The sequence below is a fragment of the Heteronotia binoei genome, chromosome 9, assembly GCF_032191835.1.
Source record: "Heteronotia binoei isolate CCM8104 ecotype False Entrance Well chromosome 9, APGP_CSIRO_Hbin_v1, whole genome shotgun sequence".
In the NCBI taxonomy this organism is placed as follows: Eukaryota; Metazoa; Chordata; class Lepidosauria; order Squamata; family Gekkonidae; genus Heteronotia; species Heteronotia binoei.
The window spans coordinates 77,009,560-77,029,363 of NC_083231.1; the positions used below are offsets into that span (position 1 = coordinate 77,009,560).

Here is a 19,804-nt window from a genome sequence, read left to right on the forward strand (position 1 = left end):
GGAATTTGGGGTCTGGCATGATCAACCCTGGGGTTTGAAGACCCGGATGGAGATTGCAGACAGCCGGGAGACTCTGGCGAGATGTGTGTCTGGGTTTGGGCCCTCTGGTGCGGGCCTCCTTGCTGGGCCTGCCTGGAGGGAGCTGAGGCGCTCAGCTCTGGCCGGGGGGCTGGGTCTCTTGCCCGTTATGGCAGGGGAGCGGTCGCGGTGAGTCCTAGCCCTGGCCAGGCCGCTGGTGGGGTACCCTTGCTGTTTGTGAGGTTAATTAATAAAGTGGCCCAATTTTATTCCAATCACTTGGCGTCTGTCTCGTTATTTCATCCTCGGGCGGGGGGGCAAATCTGCAACACAGCTCTCCGCTCATACACAGCTGCACTGGTAAACCAGTTACTTGAACTGGTACCGAAAACCAGTATACATGCAAAGTCAAAAGTTATAACCTTGGACCAATGTGAAGAATTCTTGCCTTTATACACAATCCATATGTATTTTCTTGCTTCATTTATATCCTGCCTTACTCCCTGAAAAGGGCCTAGAACAGCTTATATCACTTTCTTTTCCTCCATTTATTTTCACCACTACCCTGCAAGGAAGGTTAAGCTGTGAGTATTGGCCCAAGGCCACTGAGCACACTTGTATGGCTGAGCAGAACTTCAAACCTGGGTCTCAGATCCTAATCTGACGTTCTAGCCATCAGGGCTTTTTTTGTAGAAAAAGCCCAGCAGGAAATTTGCATATCAGGCCACACCCCTGACACCAAGCCAGCCAGAACTGCGTTCCTGTGTGTTCCTGCTCAAAAAAAGCCCTGGTAGCTACTATACCACACTGTCATATGGCTAGGAGTCTCCATTTTGCATCATTGCCATTGCAAATACCAAGGTGAATACAAGGCATTTACAGAATACAAAGCAACAGAGTGTCCACACGGGAGATCAGCCGCCATTTCCCCACTGCCTGCAAAAGTTCTGGGAAGGCATCTTTTAACTGGTAATTGCTATGATGCTGCAGTAGGGTTGCTAATTCTGGGTTGGGAAATTCCTAAAGATTTTGGGGTGGTGTCTGAGGAGAAAGCTCAGTGAGATACTATGCTATATAGTCCATCCTCTAAAGCAGCCATTTTCTCCAGAGGAACTGACTGCTATTGTCTGGCAATCAGTTGTAATTCCATGAGATCTCCAGTACGCACCTGGATGTTGGCAAGCCTAGCGTACATCAAAAACCGTCCACAATCCTAGCATAGCATGGAAAATGGCAGTCATTAGAGGCTGATAAAATGGCACCACTGCAGGAGACCCAGGACCTTTCTATCTGTGGGTGGAACACATAAGACCATTCCTATGTGGAAAATTGCAGTTTCAGTAATCCATGATACTACAATCATCAAATGTGAGTTGGCATTACCACCCCACATTGCAGACTTATTTATTATATTTCTATCTCACCCTTCCTTCAAGGAACTAAGATTGGTATACATAACTTTCTCCACTTCCCGCACCCCAGTGTTATCCTCACAGAATACCCTGTGTCAGGCTAATATTGTGGAAGGTTTATTTCCAGGAAGATCCAAAAGCAGATTGGAATTCATGGAACAGGGCTTTTCCACTTTCCTATCCCATTGTAGATAACCATACCCTCAAATGTTATTGTCAGGGTTCAAGAGAGACTCAGTAATGCTTCTGGGCGCAATGTTTTAGGTGGGGAACAAGTAAAAACTAATCCCCCTCCCAGTTAATGGCTTAAGTGGAAGCCACTCCCCTTCCTAGGGTTGCCAAGTCCAATTCAAGAAATATCTGGGGACTTTGGGGGTGGAGCCAGGAGACTTTGGGGGTGGAGCCAGGAGACATTAGGGGTGGAGCCAAGATCAAGGCTGTGGCAAGCATAATTGAATTCCAAAGGGAGTTCTTGCCATCACATTTAAAGGGACGGCACACCTTTTCAATTCCTTCCTTCCATAGGAAATAATGAAGGATAGGGGCACCTTCTTTTGGGGCTCATAGAATTGGACCCCTTAGTCCAATATTTTTGAAACTTGGGGGGTATTTTGGGGAGAGGCACTAGATGCTATACTGAAAATTTGGTGTCTCTACCCCAAAAAACAGCTCCCCCAGAGCCCAAGATACCTGCAGATTAATTCTCCATGATTTTCTATGGGAATAAATCTCCATAGGGAATAACAGAGTTCCCAGCAGACATTTCCCTCCCCTCCCCCCGCTTTCTGACAACCCTGAAGCGGGGGGAGGGCCTCCAAACCGAGGGATCCCCTGCCCCCACCTGGGGATTGGCAACCCTAGGGTTTGGCCTAATATGCAAAAGAGTTCCTGCTACAAAAAAGCCCTATTTGTACTTGAAATTGTTTTAGCAATTATGACTGCTATTTTTTAAAAAAATCACAGAACGTTGCTAATAAAGCAGAATCTGGCCATAATACCAAGTTGTCAAATGCATCATTTCTGCTTCATACCCATGGGATACAGAGGACTCTAGAGGTGTTGGTACTTGGTCAAAATATCACAATACTTCAAAATACACCCATCCTTTCCAGGCTCTACTGTTGCTATTGCTCTTCTTCTAAGGAAAAAGCAGAGAGAGCCTTTCCTGCCCCTAGAAGCACAAAAGGATTTCCCCTCAACACAGCACATACTTTTAAAAAGAGAGTATAATTGTTTAAAACAATTACAAGTCAGGCTAGAGTTTCCAGGTCCTTCCCAGTCATCAGCAGGGATTGGCAGGGGGCAAGGTTGCCAGCTTCAAATTGAAGATGAAGAAACAAATTGGTGCAGAGGGAAATAGAATCTTTAATAATTGTACAGCCTCTACACATCTCATGTGTAGCTTCATCAGGGGAATAACTGTTCAATTATTAAAGATTCTATTTCCCTCTATACCAATTTGTTGCTTCTTTGTTTTGCCTTGGTGCAGACCCCTTTTTGCCAGCTCCGAATTGGGAAAATCCTGAAGATTTGAGGGTAGGGTATGGGGAGGACAGGGACCATTTTCCTCCAGTGTATTTATTCTGCAGCTACAATTTTTTTTAAAAAATCCTTACTTTCCTAAATAGAGGTGAGAACACAACTTGGGCAGAGGCATCAAACATACAGACCAGCGCTGCAGCCTTGAAGTCTCCCTCTCACCTTGAGAAGCTTGCGTACTGGTTGCTGGCTCTTCTCCTTCACTTCTGTGACCAGCTGTTTAAGTGCAGAGCTGCTGAGCCCGTCTTAGAGGAGCAGCAGCAAGTTGAAGGCGAGAAGAGGCAGCAGTTCGCAGCGGCGGCCTGCTCTGCTCCCCTCCGAGGTAAATCAGAGTCTCTGATTGACCTCAGAGGGGAGGGGAGCGGAGCAGACCGCCGCCGCGCACTGCCGCCGCGAGCGAGTCCTCCGAGTACTGGCCTGCCTCCTCCCCTTCTCTGATTCAACTAAACACAACTAAAATTTCATTGAGATCTACAAGACTCAAACCAAAAGAGGAAACCAGAGATCAGATTCATAGCAGGAGACAAACACATAGGTTGGTGCTCAGAAGCTGTGCAGAATCCTGAGTAGGCTTCCCAACCCTCGCCACGAGCGAGTCCTCCAAGTACTGGTCTGCCCCCTCCCCTTCTCTGATTCAGAGAAGGGGAGGGGGCAGGCCAGGACTCGGAGCAGGCCGACGACGCGCTGCGCACTGCCGCCGCAAGTGAGTCCTCCGAGTCCTGGCCTGCCCCCTCCCCTTCTCTGAATCAGAGAAGGGGAGAGGGCAGGCCAGTACTCGGAGGACTCGCTTGCGGCGGCAGCAGTGCGCGGCGGCGGCCTGCTCCGCTCCCCTCCCCTCTGAGGTCAATCAGAGACTCTGATTGACCTCAGAGGGGAGGGGAGCGGAGCAGGCCGCCGCCACCGCTGTGAACTGCCACCTCTCGCCTTCAACTTGCAGGGGAGGGGGCAGGCCAGTACTCGGAGGACTCGCTCGCGGCGGCAGTGCGCGGCGGCGGCCTGCTCTGCTCCCCACCCCTCTGAGGTCAATCAGAGACTCTGATTGACCTCAGAGGGGAGGGGAGTGGAGCAGGCCGCCACTGCGAACTGCCGCCTCTTTGCGCCATTCCTCCCTTCCCTCCCCCCGCTTCCATTTTTTTTGCACAGCGGGGGAAGAGGGTTCAAATCTGGGGGTCTCCCGCCAGAGCGGGAGGGTTGGGAAGCCTACCCCTTTCCAATGGCTTAAGGGGAGGCTGAGAGAATGCTGGACTATTAAAATTATCTGGTGATATTTGAATGAAGTTTACTTTGACCTGAGGACTTTCCAGTTCATATTCTTAGCCATTTTAGCACATTGGGTCTACATTATCCCAGCACACATTTAAAAGGTTTGATTGAAGGAGAGGAAGCACTAGAAAGCAACAGTGGCTTAAATCAGTGCAGTTACTACCATACTCATCACAAAGAAATAAAATAGGATCACAATCTATTACCAAACTGTTATGAGACCATACTATTCCATTACAAATGTTTATCTCCTCCTATGGGAAGAAAGATGGCACAGAAATACTATAAATAATTAGATGAAAATAAATGCTAAAGCTACTGCAGTAAATCATTTTCACTCGTGTTACACCAGTAGGGCTTTCTTTGAACAGGAACACACAGGAATGTGGTTGTGGCTGGCTTTGTATCAGAGGTGTGGCCTAATATGCAAATTAGCCCCTGCTGGACTAGTATATATCATGTTTCACAAATGAAGATTAACTACCACATTTCTGCATTTGTATCAAAAGATATTTAGGTAATAGTAATTAGTAGACAGTAATAAATATAAATGATTGTTTTCATATAATTTTAAATAAACTTTGCAATATAATTTTATTTTTCTCTCATGTTTTGTTTCAAGAGCCCATAATAGTTGTGGTTGGTGGTGGTTGAAAAATCTGTGGAAATATTAAGACCAGGCATCCCCAAACTTTTTGAGCCTGTGAACACTTTGGAGTTTTTAACATGGAGTGGTGAGCAAAAGAACAAAATGGCTGCTGAAAGATGTGGGGTCAACCATAAAATGGCTGCAAGAAGGGGCACAACCAACTACAACAAATCACAATATTATTTTTACAGATTATTGGCTTGAGGGGGGGCTTTCCTTTTCCTTGTCTTGAAACCAGTGAGTCTCCTTTTCTCCTAGCCAGTGGTGCTTTGGAAGAAAAGAAGCTGATTGGCTGGGTGGGAGGGGGACATAAGGGTTTCCCCCCCCCTTCACACCCTTCTAAATCCATTGAAATCAATGGGCTTAGAGGGGTACACTGCAAGTATGATTATCAGCAAGTATGATTATCAGCAAATGAAAATTAGTTCAATTACATAAATGCAAAAGGCTCAAATGTAATGGCCAGCACCCAAACAGCTACTTTAGATGCACATGTAAGTTTGCCTGAGTTGAGAAGGATTTTAATATACATAAATATAAATAACTGTTTCTTAAGCTGCTTTGGAAGCTTTGCTCATTATTGAAAGTGGTTTGCAATGTGACATGGAAATTTGCAGCAGAGAACATTAAGGCATCTTCTATATTCATTAAGTCATAAAAAAATGGGAATGGCTAGAGAAAAAAAAGAATTCACATATCTCTGAATAGCTGTAGGCACTTCATTAATGATGCCCTTAAATCACTTTGTAAAAGGTAAAGGTAGTCCCCTGTGCAAGCACCAGTCGTTTTCGACTCTGGGGTGACGTTGCTTTCACGACATTTTCACGGCAGACTTTTTACAGGGTGGTTTGCCATTGCCTTACACAGTCATCTACACTTTCCCCCCAGCAAGCTGGGTACTCATTTTACCAACCTCGGAAGGATGGAAGGCTGAGTCAACCTGGAGCTGGCTACCTGAACCAGCTTCCGCTGGGATCGAACTCAGGTTGTGAGCAGAGGGCTCCGACTGCAGTACTGCAGCTTTACCACTCTGTGCCACAGGGCTCTTGAAACCACTTTGAGAGATCTAATATTAAAGACCATTTAGTTTTATGGTTTAGAAGAGACAGAGTGATAGGCATTGCTTTCCCAAACACCATTACCCCAGTTGTGAAGCAGGAGTTTTAAAACCTCTTGCTTCCAGGTCTATTTTTAGTTCTCTGCTAGTTTTAGTTTTCATCTAGTACTATTTTCCACTGCTGTAGGGCTGCCAGCTCTGGGTTGGGAAATCTGGAGGAAGAAACCAAAAAGGGCAGAATTTTGGGAAGAGAGAGACCTCAAAGGGGTACAACATGATAGATCCCATTCTACAAAGCAGCCATTTTCTCCAGGAGAGGTGATCTCTGTAGCTTGGAGATCAGTTGGGATTCCAGGGCATCTTCAAGGCCCATCAGGAGGTTGGCAACCCTACCACACGGTGTTACTACAAAGGAAACAATCTTTGTTCTGCGTTGTTCCTTAAGTTTGGCTTGCAGTGCCATGGCTGAATAAAGGCACAGAAGAACAATACATTTACAATTTTTATCCTTTTTAAAAAATCTGCTGGTCTTGCTACTTTTCTCTTTCTCTCCATACAGATACACAAATGTGTGCATGTGCACACAGAAACAAGTGCATGTCCTAAGCAGAATGCTGATCAGGAAAAAAAAATAACAATAATAGATACATTTATCAGTAACAGCCATCTGTGTTCCTTTAGTCTGAGCCAACTATTTTGGCAGGCATTTATATTTCCCCTCCTATCCAATAGGATCTAGCCTTGCAAAGAAAGTGTTTTACTCCCAGTTCCTTCATTCTCTAATATTACAAAGGTCAAGTAGTGTTCTAAATCTGTCAAAGACTGGATGTAAAATAATACAGTATCACTGGCTATGTTTAATTAAGTGCAAGCTAAAGGACGATTGAAACTTATTTTCAAGCTACACACATACACATTATTCACACACACATTGCAAAAAAGAGATAAAGGGTACAAGAGAGAGAGAAAGGTTATTTGTTAGCACAAAATTGTACCTACATTCAGATGAGATGACAAACCATATTGCAAGGGTGTCAAATATGCGGCCCAAGGGGCAAATCAGGCACCCAGAGGGCTCCTATCAGGCCCCCGAGCAACTGGCTGTCATCTGCTTCCTTCTCTCGCTCTCTTGCTTCCTTATGCATCTCAACTTACTTTGCAAGGTTTGCTCAATTGCACAGGAGCAACAAAGCAAAACCTCAATTTTCTCCGTTGGCTGAGGTGCCTCCCCATCCTGGTCCCCTGGGGAGGGAGGCCAAAATGTACCTCACCCTGAGCCCTACAGGGAATGGATGGAATAGAAATATACTAGATAAAAAATAAAAATAAAAAAGCCAGAGCTTCCTTTGCCTTGTTCCCTAGATCCCATGGGAGAAATACAAAGAAAGCATCTTTAAGACCAAGTGTTAATGTTTTAAGCATGTTTCATTTTAAGGTTTTATTTTTAAAAAATCTTTAGTTGTGTTTGTCTGTGCCCTTTATAAAATTTATATCCGCTACCTAATCTTTAATAGGTACACGCAAGGCCCAGCCCAACACGGCCTAGCCAGGTCTCATTTATGTCAGATCCGGCCCTCATAACAAATAAGTTCGACACCCCTACCCTATTGGTCTGTGACAAGTTGTAACACAGCTTGTTTATTCTGATGATGGTAGTCCTAGGTTATGGAAGACTTTATATATAAATATAAATACCCAGAGCTTTTTTTGAGCAAAGAATGGGCAGCAACGCAGTTCCAGCTGGCTTGGCATCGGGGGTGTGGCCTGATGGACTTTTTCTACAAGAAAGCCCTGTGCAAAACAATGGTGTTTCAGGTGGTGTGGCCTGATATGCAAATGAGTTCCTGCTGGGCTTTTTCTACAAAAAACAAGCCATTAAATTGAATGTGGAATCAACTAGGCAGTTTGTGAAGATGCTGTGATACAAAGCAGACAGCTCCCAATTCTGAACTAAGTGAAATTTCCCAGTTGTCTTCAAGGGCAGTTGCATACCAAGTGTCTTTGGTAACAGTGGTGTCAATGTGGCTAGATCAGGCAAACTAAAGTAGGGGGCTACATTCCAAATGAAAAGAAGGCACTTCCAGCAATTACACATACCTGTTTATTCAACAGCTTTCCCAGTTTGCAAAACTTTATATTGCTATTATATCTGACTACAAATACCTGAACAAACGGAATTCATTTTTGCTTATACATTCTAATTTGATATTGGGGGTTAAACAGTGGTTTACAAACTGAGTTTGAGAGAAGAAAACAAGATTTGTCTAGGCATCTACATTCATGTGCCATGGCAGACTGGAATTTTGTTGAGGGAAGGGAGGAAGATTGCAAGAAGCCTATGCAACATAATAACACATTGTGGTCATTATTATTTGGAAAGAGGTTTGCTGTGGCATCTGAACATATTTTATGTTTACTACAGTTAGCAACCATGCTCTCATTGACTTCTACTATAAAAGGGTAGATCTAGTACCCAATAAAACAAACCTAATCAAAGACAAACCAAACTACAAATCTCCATACTATAAAAATGCAGAAGTTAAGGCAATCCCTTCCTCTTCCAATCACATTTCCTTATCATTCAGACAGCACAAAGATTCATGATGGATTACAAACAAACAGTGTAACAGTGTAGGAAGGAAAAATTGAGAGTGAGAAAAACACCAAGGAGTTTAAATGTTATATGAAATCTCCAAGAAAAAACATCCATCTTTACTTGCACAATGGTATCTTCTGTTATAGGCATCATAATAATCCTTCTAACATATTCCTATAGAAACAATTTGATATTTCAATATACCCAACAAATATTAATGAGTTTTATAAACCTAAAGTTACAAATGTTTGTATATAAGTAAGTCATACAGTTCTGCATTTCACATAGCATGTGATTTACACCTCTGAGTTCTGGGATTAGATTCTTTGTTTACAACTACATTTTGAGAAGCTGAATAACAGAAACCCTTATCTAGAATTTCAGCCCTGTGCACAGCTCTTATATTAAAGTTTAAATAAGTAGTTTATATTACATAACTAAGCAAGACTGCAGTCTATATTTAAGCAGGCCACGGATGTTTGAAGTCTGAAAGGAAAGAATGCTGTAATAGAAGGCAAGATACATCTTTTTTTTTATTATATTACCTTTTTTGTAATTTAATAAAGATTCCTTTAAATAGATCTTCAGCCAAACAATACAAAATTTTGGAGTTATTCCAAATCATCATTTTTATATAAAAGGGCAGAGTGCATTTCAGTCATTGACTAGAGATGATCAGGTTAATTGTGGGTGATGCAAATGAGAAAGGGCATCTTGGAAGATCAGTTTTGTCTCAACATTTCAGTGAGACAGCAATAGCAATAAGTATATGAGATGAAAATGTTAAGAGAGGGAATAGGCTTCCTTCTTTTAAAAAAAATGCCCTGAAGTCTACATCAAAGCAACTGTTGTTATACAATCCTGTTGAGATGCAGGCAATTTGGTGCAAAGTCAGGCCCAGGCCCTGAGGGGGAGGTAAGAACTTTTATATATTTACTACATTTATAGCCCACATTTCTTCTCCCTGGAGCTCAAAGCAACATATGCAGAAAAGCTAAGTCTCCTATCCAAGTATGGACCAGACCCATACCTGCTCAGCATCAGGTTGTTAACTGTGCCATCAAGCCATAGCCTCTTCATCAAAGAACCCTTCACTGAAACTCCTACTAGTCCTGTTTGGACAGAACAGCAGATAGGGCTGCCAACTTGGGAGTTGCCTGAAAATTTGAGGGTAGAGCCTGGGGAGGGGAAGAGGAGGGAACTCAGTAGGGTATAATGTCAGTCCACCCTCCCAAGCAGCCATTTTTTCCAAGAGAACCAACTTCTGTAGTCTGGAGAATAGCGGTAATTCTGGGAGGTCTCCATGCCCCACCTGGAGGCTGGCAAACCTTCCCTCAGGGTCTAGCATTTCCATGTGTTTAGAGGAATGTCTTTCCTAAGAGGTGACAGATACACCAGGCTGTTTGGAGATTTTCATTGGATTTTCCAAGCATTTGGGCTCCAATGCGTATCAGAGCCATGGTGCAGAGTGGGAGTGAAGTTTAAACATTCTTGGCCTTAACCAGTTTTGCTGATACGTTCCCACCACCACTTGGACTTTCATTAGCCTTTGAAGGCTCTCTACTGTCTTTTTTGTTTTTTTGGCTTCCCTAAGCTAATAACAGCTGGGGGACAGTTTTAATCTGCAAAATCACATAGGGAGACAGATTTAAACTAACTCTCTCCTTAGCAGTGACCCTAATCCAAACTGGGACTTGTTCAGCTGCTAATTCCATTTAAACACACACACATACACACACACACACACACACACAAGAAAGACCTGTTACACCATCTGGTTTGGTCCCAAGTCCTTGCAATGAAAACAGTTCTGAGACACTTACATGCTTTAAAATGACGACTAGTAGCCATGCTGTATTGGTAAGATGGTTAACTTCCATTGTGACTTTTCCTTTCATTGCATCTATCCTGATATTAGCTGCAGAAATTTCTGACATGAAAATACCTGTTAAAAGCATATAAACACTATAATATCTAGTATTGAGAGACAGCTTGGCGTAGTGGTTAAAAGCAGCAGACTCTAATCTGGAGAACCACATGATCCTATTGGGTGACCCTGGGCTAGTCACAGTTCTCTCATAACTCTTTCAGCCCCACCCGCCTCAGAAGGCGCCGGTTGTGGGGAGGTGAAGGGAATGTGATTGTATGCCATTTGAGACTCCTTAAGGTAGAGAAAAGCAGGGTATAAAATATACTCTTCTATTGAGAACCAAAGAGGCAGGAATTATTTTGCTTCATTTTTAAAATATTTGTTTGGATATGAGAGAAAATGTGTAATCCTTCACAACACAACAGTGACATTCCTATGTGATCTAATAGAACAAACATACATTTAAGATAAAGGAAATAAATTTAAAGCTACTTTCTGACTTGCTTTGTGTACACTCCTAGGACATTTGTGAAGAATATATTTGAAGGTATTTATTTATATATGAAAAGAAATACACTCTATCCAAAGTACTTATCCAAACCCTGTAGCAGTAGTATATTCACAAAATCATCCCTACTTCAGAAAATCCTGCCTTAGAGAGCAATCATATGCATAATTATTTCAATTGGAGTAACTTTACTTATAGTGGAGTAACTTTACTATGGATGCCAACCTCCAGGTGGGGCCTGGAGAACTCCCAAAATTATAACTGATCTCCAGACTACAGAGATCAGTTCACCTGAAAAAACATTCTGTTTCCCAGGATAGATTGTATGGGATTATACCACACTGAAGTCTCTTCCCTTCCCAACCTCCACCCTTCTTAAACTCCACCCTCCAATCTCCAAGAATTTTGCACCTGAAAAGAACTGGCAACCATAAACCTAACTTAGGAGTGCATTATTAGAAACTAAGGTAAGCAGCAAGATACCATAATTTTTCATAGTTTTAAAATAAAATGGCCATTTTAAAGAAAAACAGCAAGAAACTATTCTATGTAAAGTACATAATAGGATTTACAGTTCCATCTTATTCAAATCTAGTCAGAAATTAGTCCCAAAGGATTCAATGGGATTTACTTCCAGGTAGCTGTGGCCTCAGATCCATTAGATTTACAAGCAATAGTAATATCACTACTAGACATTCTACTGTAATGTATTTACATTGGACTATTTCATATTCAGTGCTCCAAACGATAGCATGTCCTTGTAGTACATAAAATTTGCAGAAATTCTTGCTGAACCTGTCTTCCACAATCATCCTGATTTCCCTCACTAATCAAAACACTGATATACAAAGCTTTGATTCATTCACTAGAAATGAGGGCTTGCCAGATTCCAGTCATAGACCACCACAGCATGACAGTAAACCTGTGTTGACATCATCTATAACTGGTTAAAATGAAATATGACATTTGTTTTATTTTGGTTTAACTGAACTTGTAGATGATGCTGAAAACTTGTCTGTTGGCAACATTATTTGTGATTTTATACCAAAACAGCATAGACATTTTTAATATAAGAAATATGCATAAATGAAGCAACATTATTTCAGCTGAACCTGAATCATGTGCCAACATTTCCTGAACAGTAACTTAATTGATGACAAAAGGCATCAGAATAAACTAAGTACCAGCACAACATACTGCTTAAACAAGAGATTTGCAAGTCTTGGAATTCCTTATCAAGAACCCTACAACTGTTTTAAATAATACAAAAGCTGTATGAATAATAGCAGATAATTATATATACACATAAAAAGAGACATAACTTTGGTTTTAAATCAAAATGCAGCAAATGTACAGCCCAGTTCACTGTGCATTCTCAGAAGCATGCATACAAGCCCGTCCATGTTTACTTGGTGTGATCCAAATTCAGTCATGAATGCACCCCACTGATTACAAAAGGACTTACTTCCAAGTAAGTATGCATAGGATTGCAGCCTTAGTGCATTAGTACTTGACAGCAATTCCTGGAACACATTCTCTTTCAGAGCTAAACAACTCAGCCCATGAGGGAAAAGTCTGTGAATCACTGTACACTTCCGGCATCCCCTGCTGGTTGACTATAAAACAGATTTTGTTCCAGACAACAAAAGCTCAGGGTATAGTGAGAGAATCAGGACCTGAGCAATACCAAAAGGTAAAAGAAAAGCCCTGCCTTAATTGACCTAGTGGGTTCCAAATTTCTTTCTGAAAGACAATAGCCAGGGTACGTTTCCAGCTGCACAAAAGATACTATAGCTGAATATGCTGACAGCAGAATTCGTTCAGTAAAACAACTTGGCATATCATTCTGATATTGTTTTGGAATCCTTTCCCTCTGAAGCATGAATTACACTAATAAGAGAGCTATTTTAACATTCAGTATTTGGCTTTGATAGCAGTCTGAGAATATCAACAAAACACTGAACACTACTTTGAAACACCAGAGGAACCAAAGCCAGAAGAATGAAAACTGGGCTGAGAGGTAAAGGAAAATGCATTTGGAAGAAAAGGCCAAGTTTGCCTGGGCCTCTCATCCAAACACTCTGGTATTGCACAATAAGCAGTAAGAAGGCCTAAGACAAGATCACTTCATATAGAGGATTTTTTTCCTCTAACAGAGACAGGATCATGCATGAAGCATCCTAAATAGCTAAAGTCAACTTGTAGTCCCCGCAAATGGACCTTCACCCCTAAAGAAAATCAGTTATACATCATGATAATCAGTTAATTGACTGGAGTGGGGTGGGTTCTATGTTTTAATTTATTTGGTATATCTTCCTAATGATGAAACTTGCTTACTCAAAAGTTGTTTTTTATGCAGTTAACAAGACATTATATCAATATAACTGTACTTGGCACCTGTAAAATAATGACCACCTGTTAGATTAAAGAGCATTTAGCTGATAGGAGCAGGGGGGAGTTAACAAGCTCTTTTACTGTAAAAAAAAACCCTCCCAGAATAGTTAAAAAAAAGTTATACCTCAGCTCTCTGGGTTCGTGGCAAAGCAGCAGATTTTTCAATGGCGTAAACGTCCACCAGGTACAAGCGTGCTCCTTGTTCCCTGTCCAAAATAGCAGCAGTCTGGATCACACCAGTGTGGCGCCCAATGGTAAAAAGTCGCCCAAACATTTTGTCCTCACAACGCACTGAAACTATGAAATACTCCACAAGAGCTTCAGTCCCCCGAGGACTAGCTGCCACTATGGATATCACATTTGTCCCAATAGGTTCACCTTCTTTTAAAATAGTAATATATTTTGGTTGAGTAAAAACAGGCCCATCGAGTCCCTGTAGAATCACAGCCATTTCAGTAGTTGATTTTCTTCTCTCAGGACCAAGATCTGTGGCTGCAACTATGAAGCTGTACATAAGCTGAGAAGGTACTAAGGCCGATGTCACTCTCAGATCTCCACTGTAGCGATCCACAATAAAGGTGTCCATGTCCCCATTAATTATTTCATATTCAACCTCCCCATTAGCTCCTTCATCAGGATCAGCAGCAACAATAGTCGTTAAGACTGTACCAATCACTGCAGAGGGGTCTGCAGCAAGAGCATTTTGTGATACAAAAGTAGGAACATTGTCATTCTGGTCAGTTACCAGAATGGTCACATTCTTCAAAGCAAATCTTCTGGACTCTACAGGGACAGCCTGATCAGTGGCTTTCACTGTTAACTCAAAGAGATTAGCAAATTCACGGTCTATTTCAGCATTAGTGTATATTGTTCCTTTGATGTCATCTATATGGAAATGATTCCCTCTTGGCATCTGCTGAATGATTGTATATGTTAATTGCCCATTAATATCTGCATCTGGATCATGAGCAGTTACAGAAATGACTGAGCTCCCAATAGGAATGTTCTCAACAATAGATTTAAAAATGTCCCCAGGTGGAAATGTAGGAGGGTTGTCATTATAATCCCTAACATATATTACAATGGACATAGTAGATGACTGAGGAGGCCTTCCTTTGTCTTTTGCTGTTATATTTAGTTTATATATGGACTGTGTTTCAAAATCCAACTTTTTTGCAAGGAAAATACTGCCAGTGTTAGGACTGATGCTAAACGTTCCATGATTATTTGTTCCAGTAATACTGTAATGAAGATCAGCATTGTCCCCAGTATCCAAATCAGTGGCAGTGACAGAAGAGACAAGTTCCCCAATTCTCATGTTTTCCAAGACATCAACAAACAGAGTTAACTGAGGGAAGGAAGGACTGTTGTCATTTTCATCTAGTACATGAATGTTCAATGTACAAACTGAGCTTAAGGAAATAGTCCCAGAATCTACTGCTTGGATAAGAAGTGAGTAGGATGCTGTAGCCTCGTGGTCCAGTATGCCTATCAAAGTCACCTGTCCAGTGCCACTGTCTATTGTAAACTGGTTTTCTTCATTTCCCTTGATTATAGAATAATGGATCAATCCATTATTTCCTTCATCAACATCCGAGGCAGAAACCCTTAGGACCTGTGTCAAGTTTGCAGCCAATTCCGATATAGTAGCTTGATAAAGTTCTTTTAAAAACTTTGGCACATTATCATTTATATCCTTCAAGTAAACTTGCACAGTTGCCTGATCCCTTAAAGGTTTTGGCAGCCCCTGATCCATTGCAATAACTGTAAATGTAAATACTGCCGCTCCCCTCTGCCTCATAAGGGATTCCCTATCCAACTGATGAGTACTTTTTATTTCCCCACTTATTGCATCCAACTCAAAATCAGGCTGCATGTGTTCAAATGAGTATCTGACTTCACCATTAGATCCCGAGTCTTTGTCAACAGCACTTATTTTGCCAACAAATGATCCCCCACTCTGCTCCTCCTCATAATAAAAAACATAATTGGTACTGTTAAACAACGGTCTGTTATCATTTACATCCTCTAGAATTACGGTGACATTCACTGTGGCACTGAGCGGTTCTACTGCTCTGTCAGAAGCCACAACCAGTAGTGTGTATCTTTCCTGAAGTTCACGGTCCAGCTCACTCTTTATATACAGCTGACCATCTGGAAAAATGCCAAAGGCATCCCCAGCATTTCCTTCAATTATGGTATAAGCTATTTCACCATTTGGGCCTGAATCCTTGTCAGAAGCATGTACACTAAAAAATCGGGAATTCACAGGCTCCAGTTCAGAAATAGTAACTTCATAGGAAAGCTGGTCAAACATTGGTGGGTTGTCATTTACATCATGAACAGAAACAGCTAAAATAAAACTAGAGGAGCGCTGTGGCACTCCCAAATCAGAGGCTAAAACCTCTACTTGATAAGACCCAGCATTTATGTCAAGTGGCCCAGTTAAACTTATGGCACCACTTTCCTCACCAATATGAAACAGGTCCTTTGGATTGTGCTTTAGGCTGTAGTGGACCATTCCATTGATACCTTCATCAGGGTCAACAGCTTTGGCTTGGAATATTGTGTGTCCAGTACTCCAGTTCTCAACCACATTCACACTTTCCACTGCATGAAGGAAATGGGGGGAATTGTCATTTAAATCTCTGACATGTATGTTGACCACAGTATCCCCAGTTATAGCTCCAGCAGTGGCCACTACTTTTAGCTGGTAAAAGGCTTGCTCTTCCCTATCAATAATACTAGCTGTGGTGATCAGACCAGTCATTTTGTTAATTTGGAAAACACCCCTTTGGTCCCCTGTAGTGATAAGGTAGGTGATGTTGGCATCAAGATCCATAGTGGAAGCAGAAATGCTACCTACATGATAACCCAGAGCAACATTTTCAAAAACCACAAAGTTGTACATAACTTGGCTAAATACTGGGGGGTTATCCTGAGTGTCTAAGACAGTGACAGTGACTATTGCTTGGTTTTGGGACTGAAGGTGGCCACCATCACTGGCCACTACTTGGAGCTGGTAAGCAGTCTTCTCCTCTCTATCAAGGACTGTTTTGGTGGTGATAACTCCTTTCTGACTATGGATTTGAAACCTGGAGGTATCTCCAGCTGAGATGCTGTATTTAACTGTCCCATTGACCCCGAGGTCTGGATCACTGGCAGACACAGTGGCAACATAACTGCCTGCAGGTTCATTTTCCTGGATATGGGCAAAGTATTGGACAGGGTAGAATATGGGGCTGTTATCATTCACATCAAGCAGGCTCACATTGACCTGTGCTACTGAAGAGAGTGGAGGAGAGCCCAGATCAGTAGCCAGGACCTGCAACACGTAGTGACCCTGCTCTTCCCTGTCTAACTGTGATACTGTACTGAGTCGGCCTGATACAGGATCCAAGCGAAACCCTTTCCATCGGCCTACCAAAGGACCACCTGCCAACATCCCTGGCTCTGTTTCTTGTAAGGAGAAGCGCACTGTCCCATTGTCTCCTAAATCTCTGTCAATAGCTGTGAGAACTAGCAACTCAGTACCTGAAGGGGAATTCTCTGCCACAGACACATGATAGCCATCTGGCTGGGTAAACTGAGGCCTCTCATCATTAACATCCAAGATATTCACTACTAGCTGGGCATAGGAAATTTTGGGCTGCACACCTTGGTCACGGGCACTGATGTTCAACACCACCTGTGAAGCTAATTCCCGGTCCAGCCCTCCAGTTGCTGCCATGCTAGTGCTAGAAACACCAAGGGGAGGTCTAGCTATGATAGCATTAGTGCTCTTGGTTGTGACCAGGCCACTGTGCTCACTAATACAGAACCAGCCAAGCTCATTGCCAGAAACTATGTTGTACTTGAGGTTGGCATTGAGACCAGAGTCATGATCAGTAGCACTCAGGCCTTGTACATAGCTGCCAGGAGGCACCTCTTCACTGATATTCACTTGGTACACTGACTGCCCAAAGACAGGTGGGTGGTCATTGATGTCATTCACAAAGATGACCAGACTAGCCACAGAGGAGCGGCTCACTGGGGCAGGAGTTGCTTCTTCAGGGGTCAGGGAAGAAGGGGGTGATGGTAATGGTGGAGGCGCCCCAGAGTTGTCAGTCACAGCCACAGTGAGGTTGTATGTGGGTATGCGTTCCCGATCAAGAGCAGCAGCCACTTTTATAAGGCTAAGATTGGGAACTTTGCTGCTCTGCACCTCAAAGTGACGCTGCTCATTTCCACCCAAAATGGCTACTGAGATATTCCCATTGGCAGTTGGTGAGTCAGCATCACTCACGGTCAGCAGTGCCACAACTGTGCCAGGTGCTGCATTCTCATCTACTGAGGCAAAGCGGGAGGTGGCTGGGAAATAGCGAAATTTCACCCGTGGCTCATTGTCATTCACGTCAAGCAGGCGGATCAGAGCTTCAGCACGACCACTTAAAGCTGGTACTCCACGATCTGTAGCCTGAACTGTCAGGGAGTACTGCCGTCGTGACTCATAGTCCAGTGCTTCCCGGATACGGATGACCCCGCTCTCTGGGTCCACCTCAAAGGGAAGCACCCCTGCTCCATCTCCACCAGCACTTTCTGCCCCTTCCAAGCGATAGCGGATGTCAGCATTGGTGCCCTCATCGGCATCTGCTGCAGTCACCTGTAGGACACTTGCTCCAACAGGTGCATCCTCAGGTACACGAGTTTGGTAGAGGGTCTGGCTGAAGACAGGTGGGTTATCATTGATATCTTGCACGGTGACATTGACTTGTAAGTATCCATGCCGCCGTGGTTCCCCTTTATCTTCCACCTGCAGCAGCAGCTGGTAGGCAGGGGAGGCCTCTCTGTCCAGTCCACCACGAGAGACCAAGTGCAGGAAAGCACCTTCCCCACTGGGGTTGAGGGTGATATTGAGTCGGAATCGGCCTTCTTCGTTGCCACCCACGATGCGGTAGGAGCTGTGATCCACACCATTGGTCCCGCTGTCCGCATCAGTAGCCGTGTCCAGGATCAGCTGTCGGCCACTCCCTGTGTCCTCCTTGAAAGTCACCACAATGGAGGGATCTGGGAAGACAGGAGCATTGTCATTCAGGTCCAGCACCACAATGCGCACCTCGCTGGGGTAAGTCGGTTGGCTGGAGAGCACCACAAGGTCCATCACATCGCTAACCAAACTCTCACGGTCAATGGTGGCACGGGTATGCAGATCCCCTGAAGTGGCATTGATGGTGAAAAGAGCATGGAGCTCACTCAAGCGATAGGTGAAGCCTGGGCGAGTGGTGATGGTCCCTACCCAGGTGCCCGGTGGCTGTTCTTCCAGCACCCGGAAGACCTGCCTGGGCTCAGCGGAGGCATGAAGCGGGAGCAACAGGAGAAAGGCAAAGAGAAGGAGAAGCCCAGTGGAAGAGGCACTGCCGTTCCCCGGAAGGCCCATGGTGCTGAGGCGAGGGTAGGGAAGCAGGTAAGGGTGCCTACCTATGGGATGGCAAGTCCAACGTCAGGGCCACGCAGGGTGCACAAAAATGTCCAGTCGGGCAGACCCAATCCACATCCACAGAGTTCCTCAAGTGGCAGAGCTCTTCAGGGCTGTCATCCGCGGCAAAGCGGCGGGCATCTCTCTCCCGACGCCACGCGCAGTCGGTCCCAGACGCGCCGCCACCTCCCACCCAAACACCGGCTTGTCCTCTCGCAGGCTACCGTGGCGTTTGCATAGATCAGGCGAGACCCGCCGCAAATTCGGGTTTTAACTCCCGGCGAGCGATCAGTCCAGCCGGTCCCCTCGGCAAAAACTCTCGGCAGCGGCCGGAGCGGCAACTTGGCTTCAAAACTGCGGCCGGGAAAAGTCCTCTTCGCAGGGTAGAGCGGGGCTCCAGCCAGCCCTTCAGCAAACGGACAATCCTGGAACTCTTTCCCCCTCTCGCCGCCGCTCCAGCTGCTGCTGCTCGCAGACTTCCCGGGCTTGCGCGCAGCCCCGAGCGCTCCTGGGCATTGTGAAAAGTTCTCCTCTCAGCCCAGCCGGACGCCCCGCCTGCCTTTGTGCATCCTTCAGCGCACCGGCTCCGTTCCGAGTCGGGCATCCGGCACAGCCGGCCGAGGCTCCTGGGTTCCTCTTTGCCCGAAGGGGGAAGCCCAAAGAGGTGGAGGGCGAGAGTCCCGCAGCAAGTACGAAAGATGGACCGGGAGAAGCAGGAGAGGTTTGCGGGGGTCTCTGGGACTCCTTGAGCTTTTGTAGTCCCGAAACGTTGCCGCTCTCCCTAGAAAGTTTTAACGCAGCCCTTCAGCTCGGCGAGGGAGAGCTCCGTTCGCTGCACTCCTCAGGCAACAAGCGTCTTTCCCCGCACCGCGCACCGTGCTGCGGCGAGCCAGGCAGAAACTTTGCTCGCAGCCCATTCAGCGTTTCACTCTTTACTTTCAGACGCGGCTCCGCTCCCCGCCTCGCGCCGCCTCCGTCTCCGCCTCCAATTGGCCTGTCATCTCCCGCCCCGCCCACGCGCCTTCTCGTTTGAGACTGAGCGC

The 19,804-nt window shown here is 44.5% G+C and overlaps 1 protein-coding gene across 1 annotated transcript in view; it reads right to left on the reverse strand.

Annotated features, from left to right (window-relative positions):
- The window catches only part of FAT4 (FAT atypical cadherin 4), a 186,808-nt gene extending 168,086 nt beyond the window's left edge, over window positions 1-18,722 (reverse strand). The window contains exon 1 of the mRNA XM_060247379.1: window positions 13,431-18,722. Within this exon, the coding sequence (XP_060103362.1) occupies window positions 13,431-18,722 (5,292 nt within the window). The remainder of the gene's footprint in view (window positions 1-13,430) is intronic.
- Window positions 18,723-19,804: the final 1,082 nt, after the last annotated feature.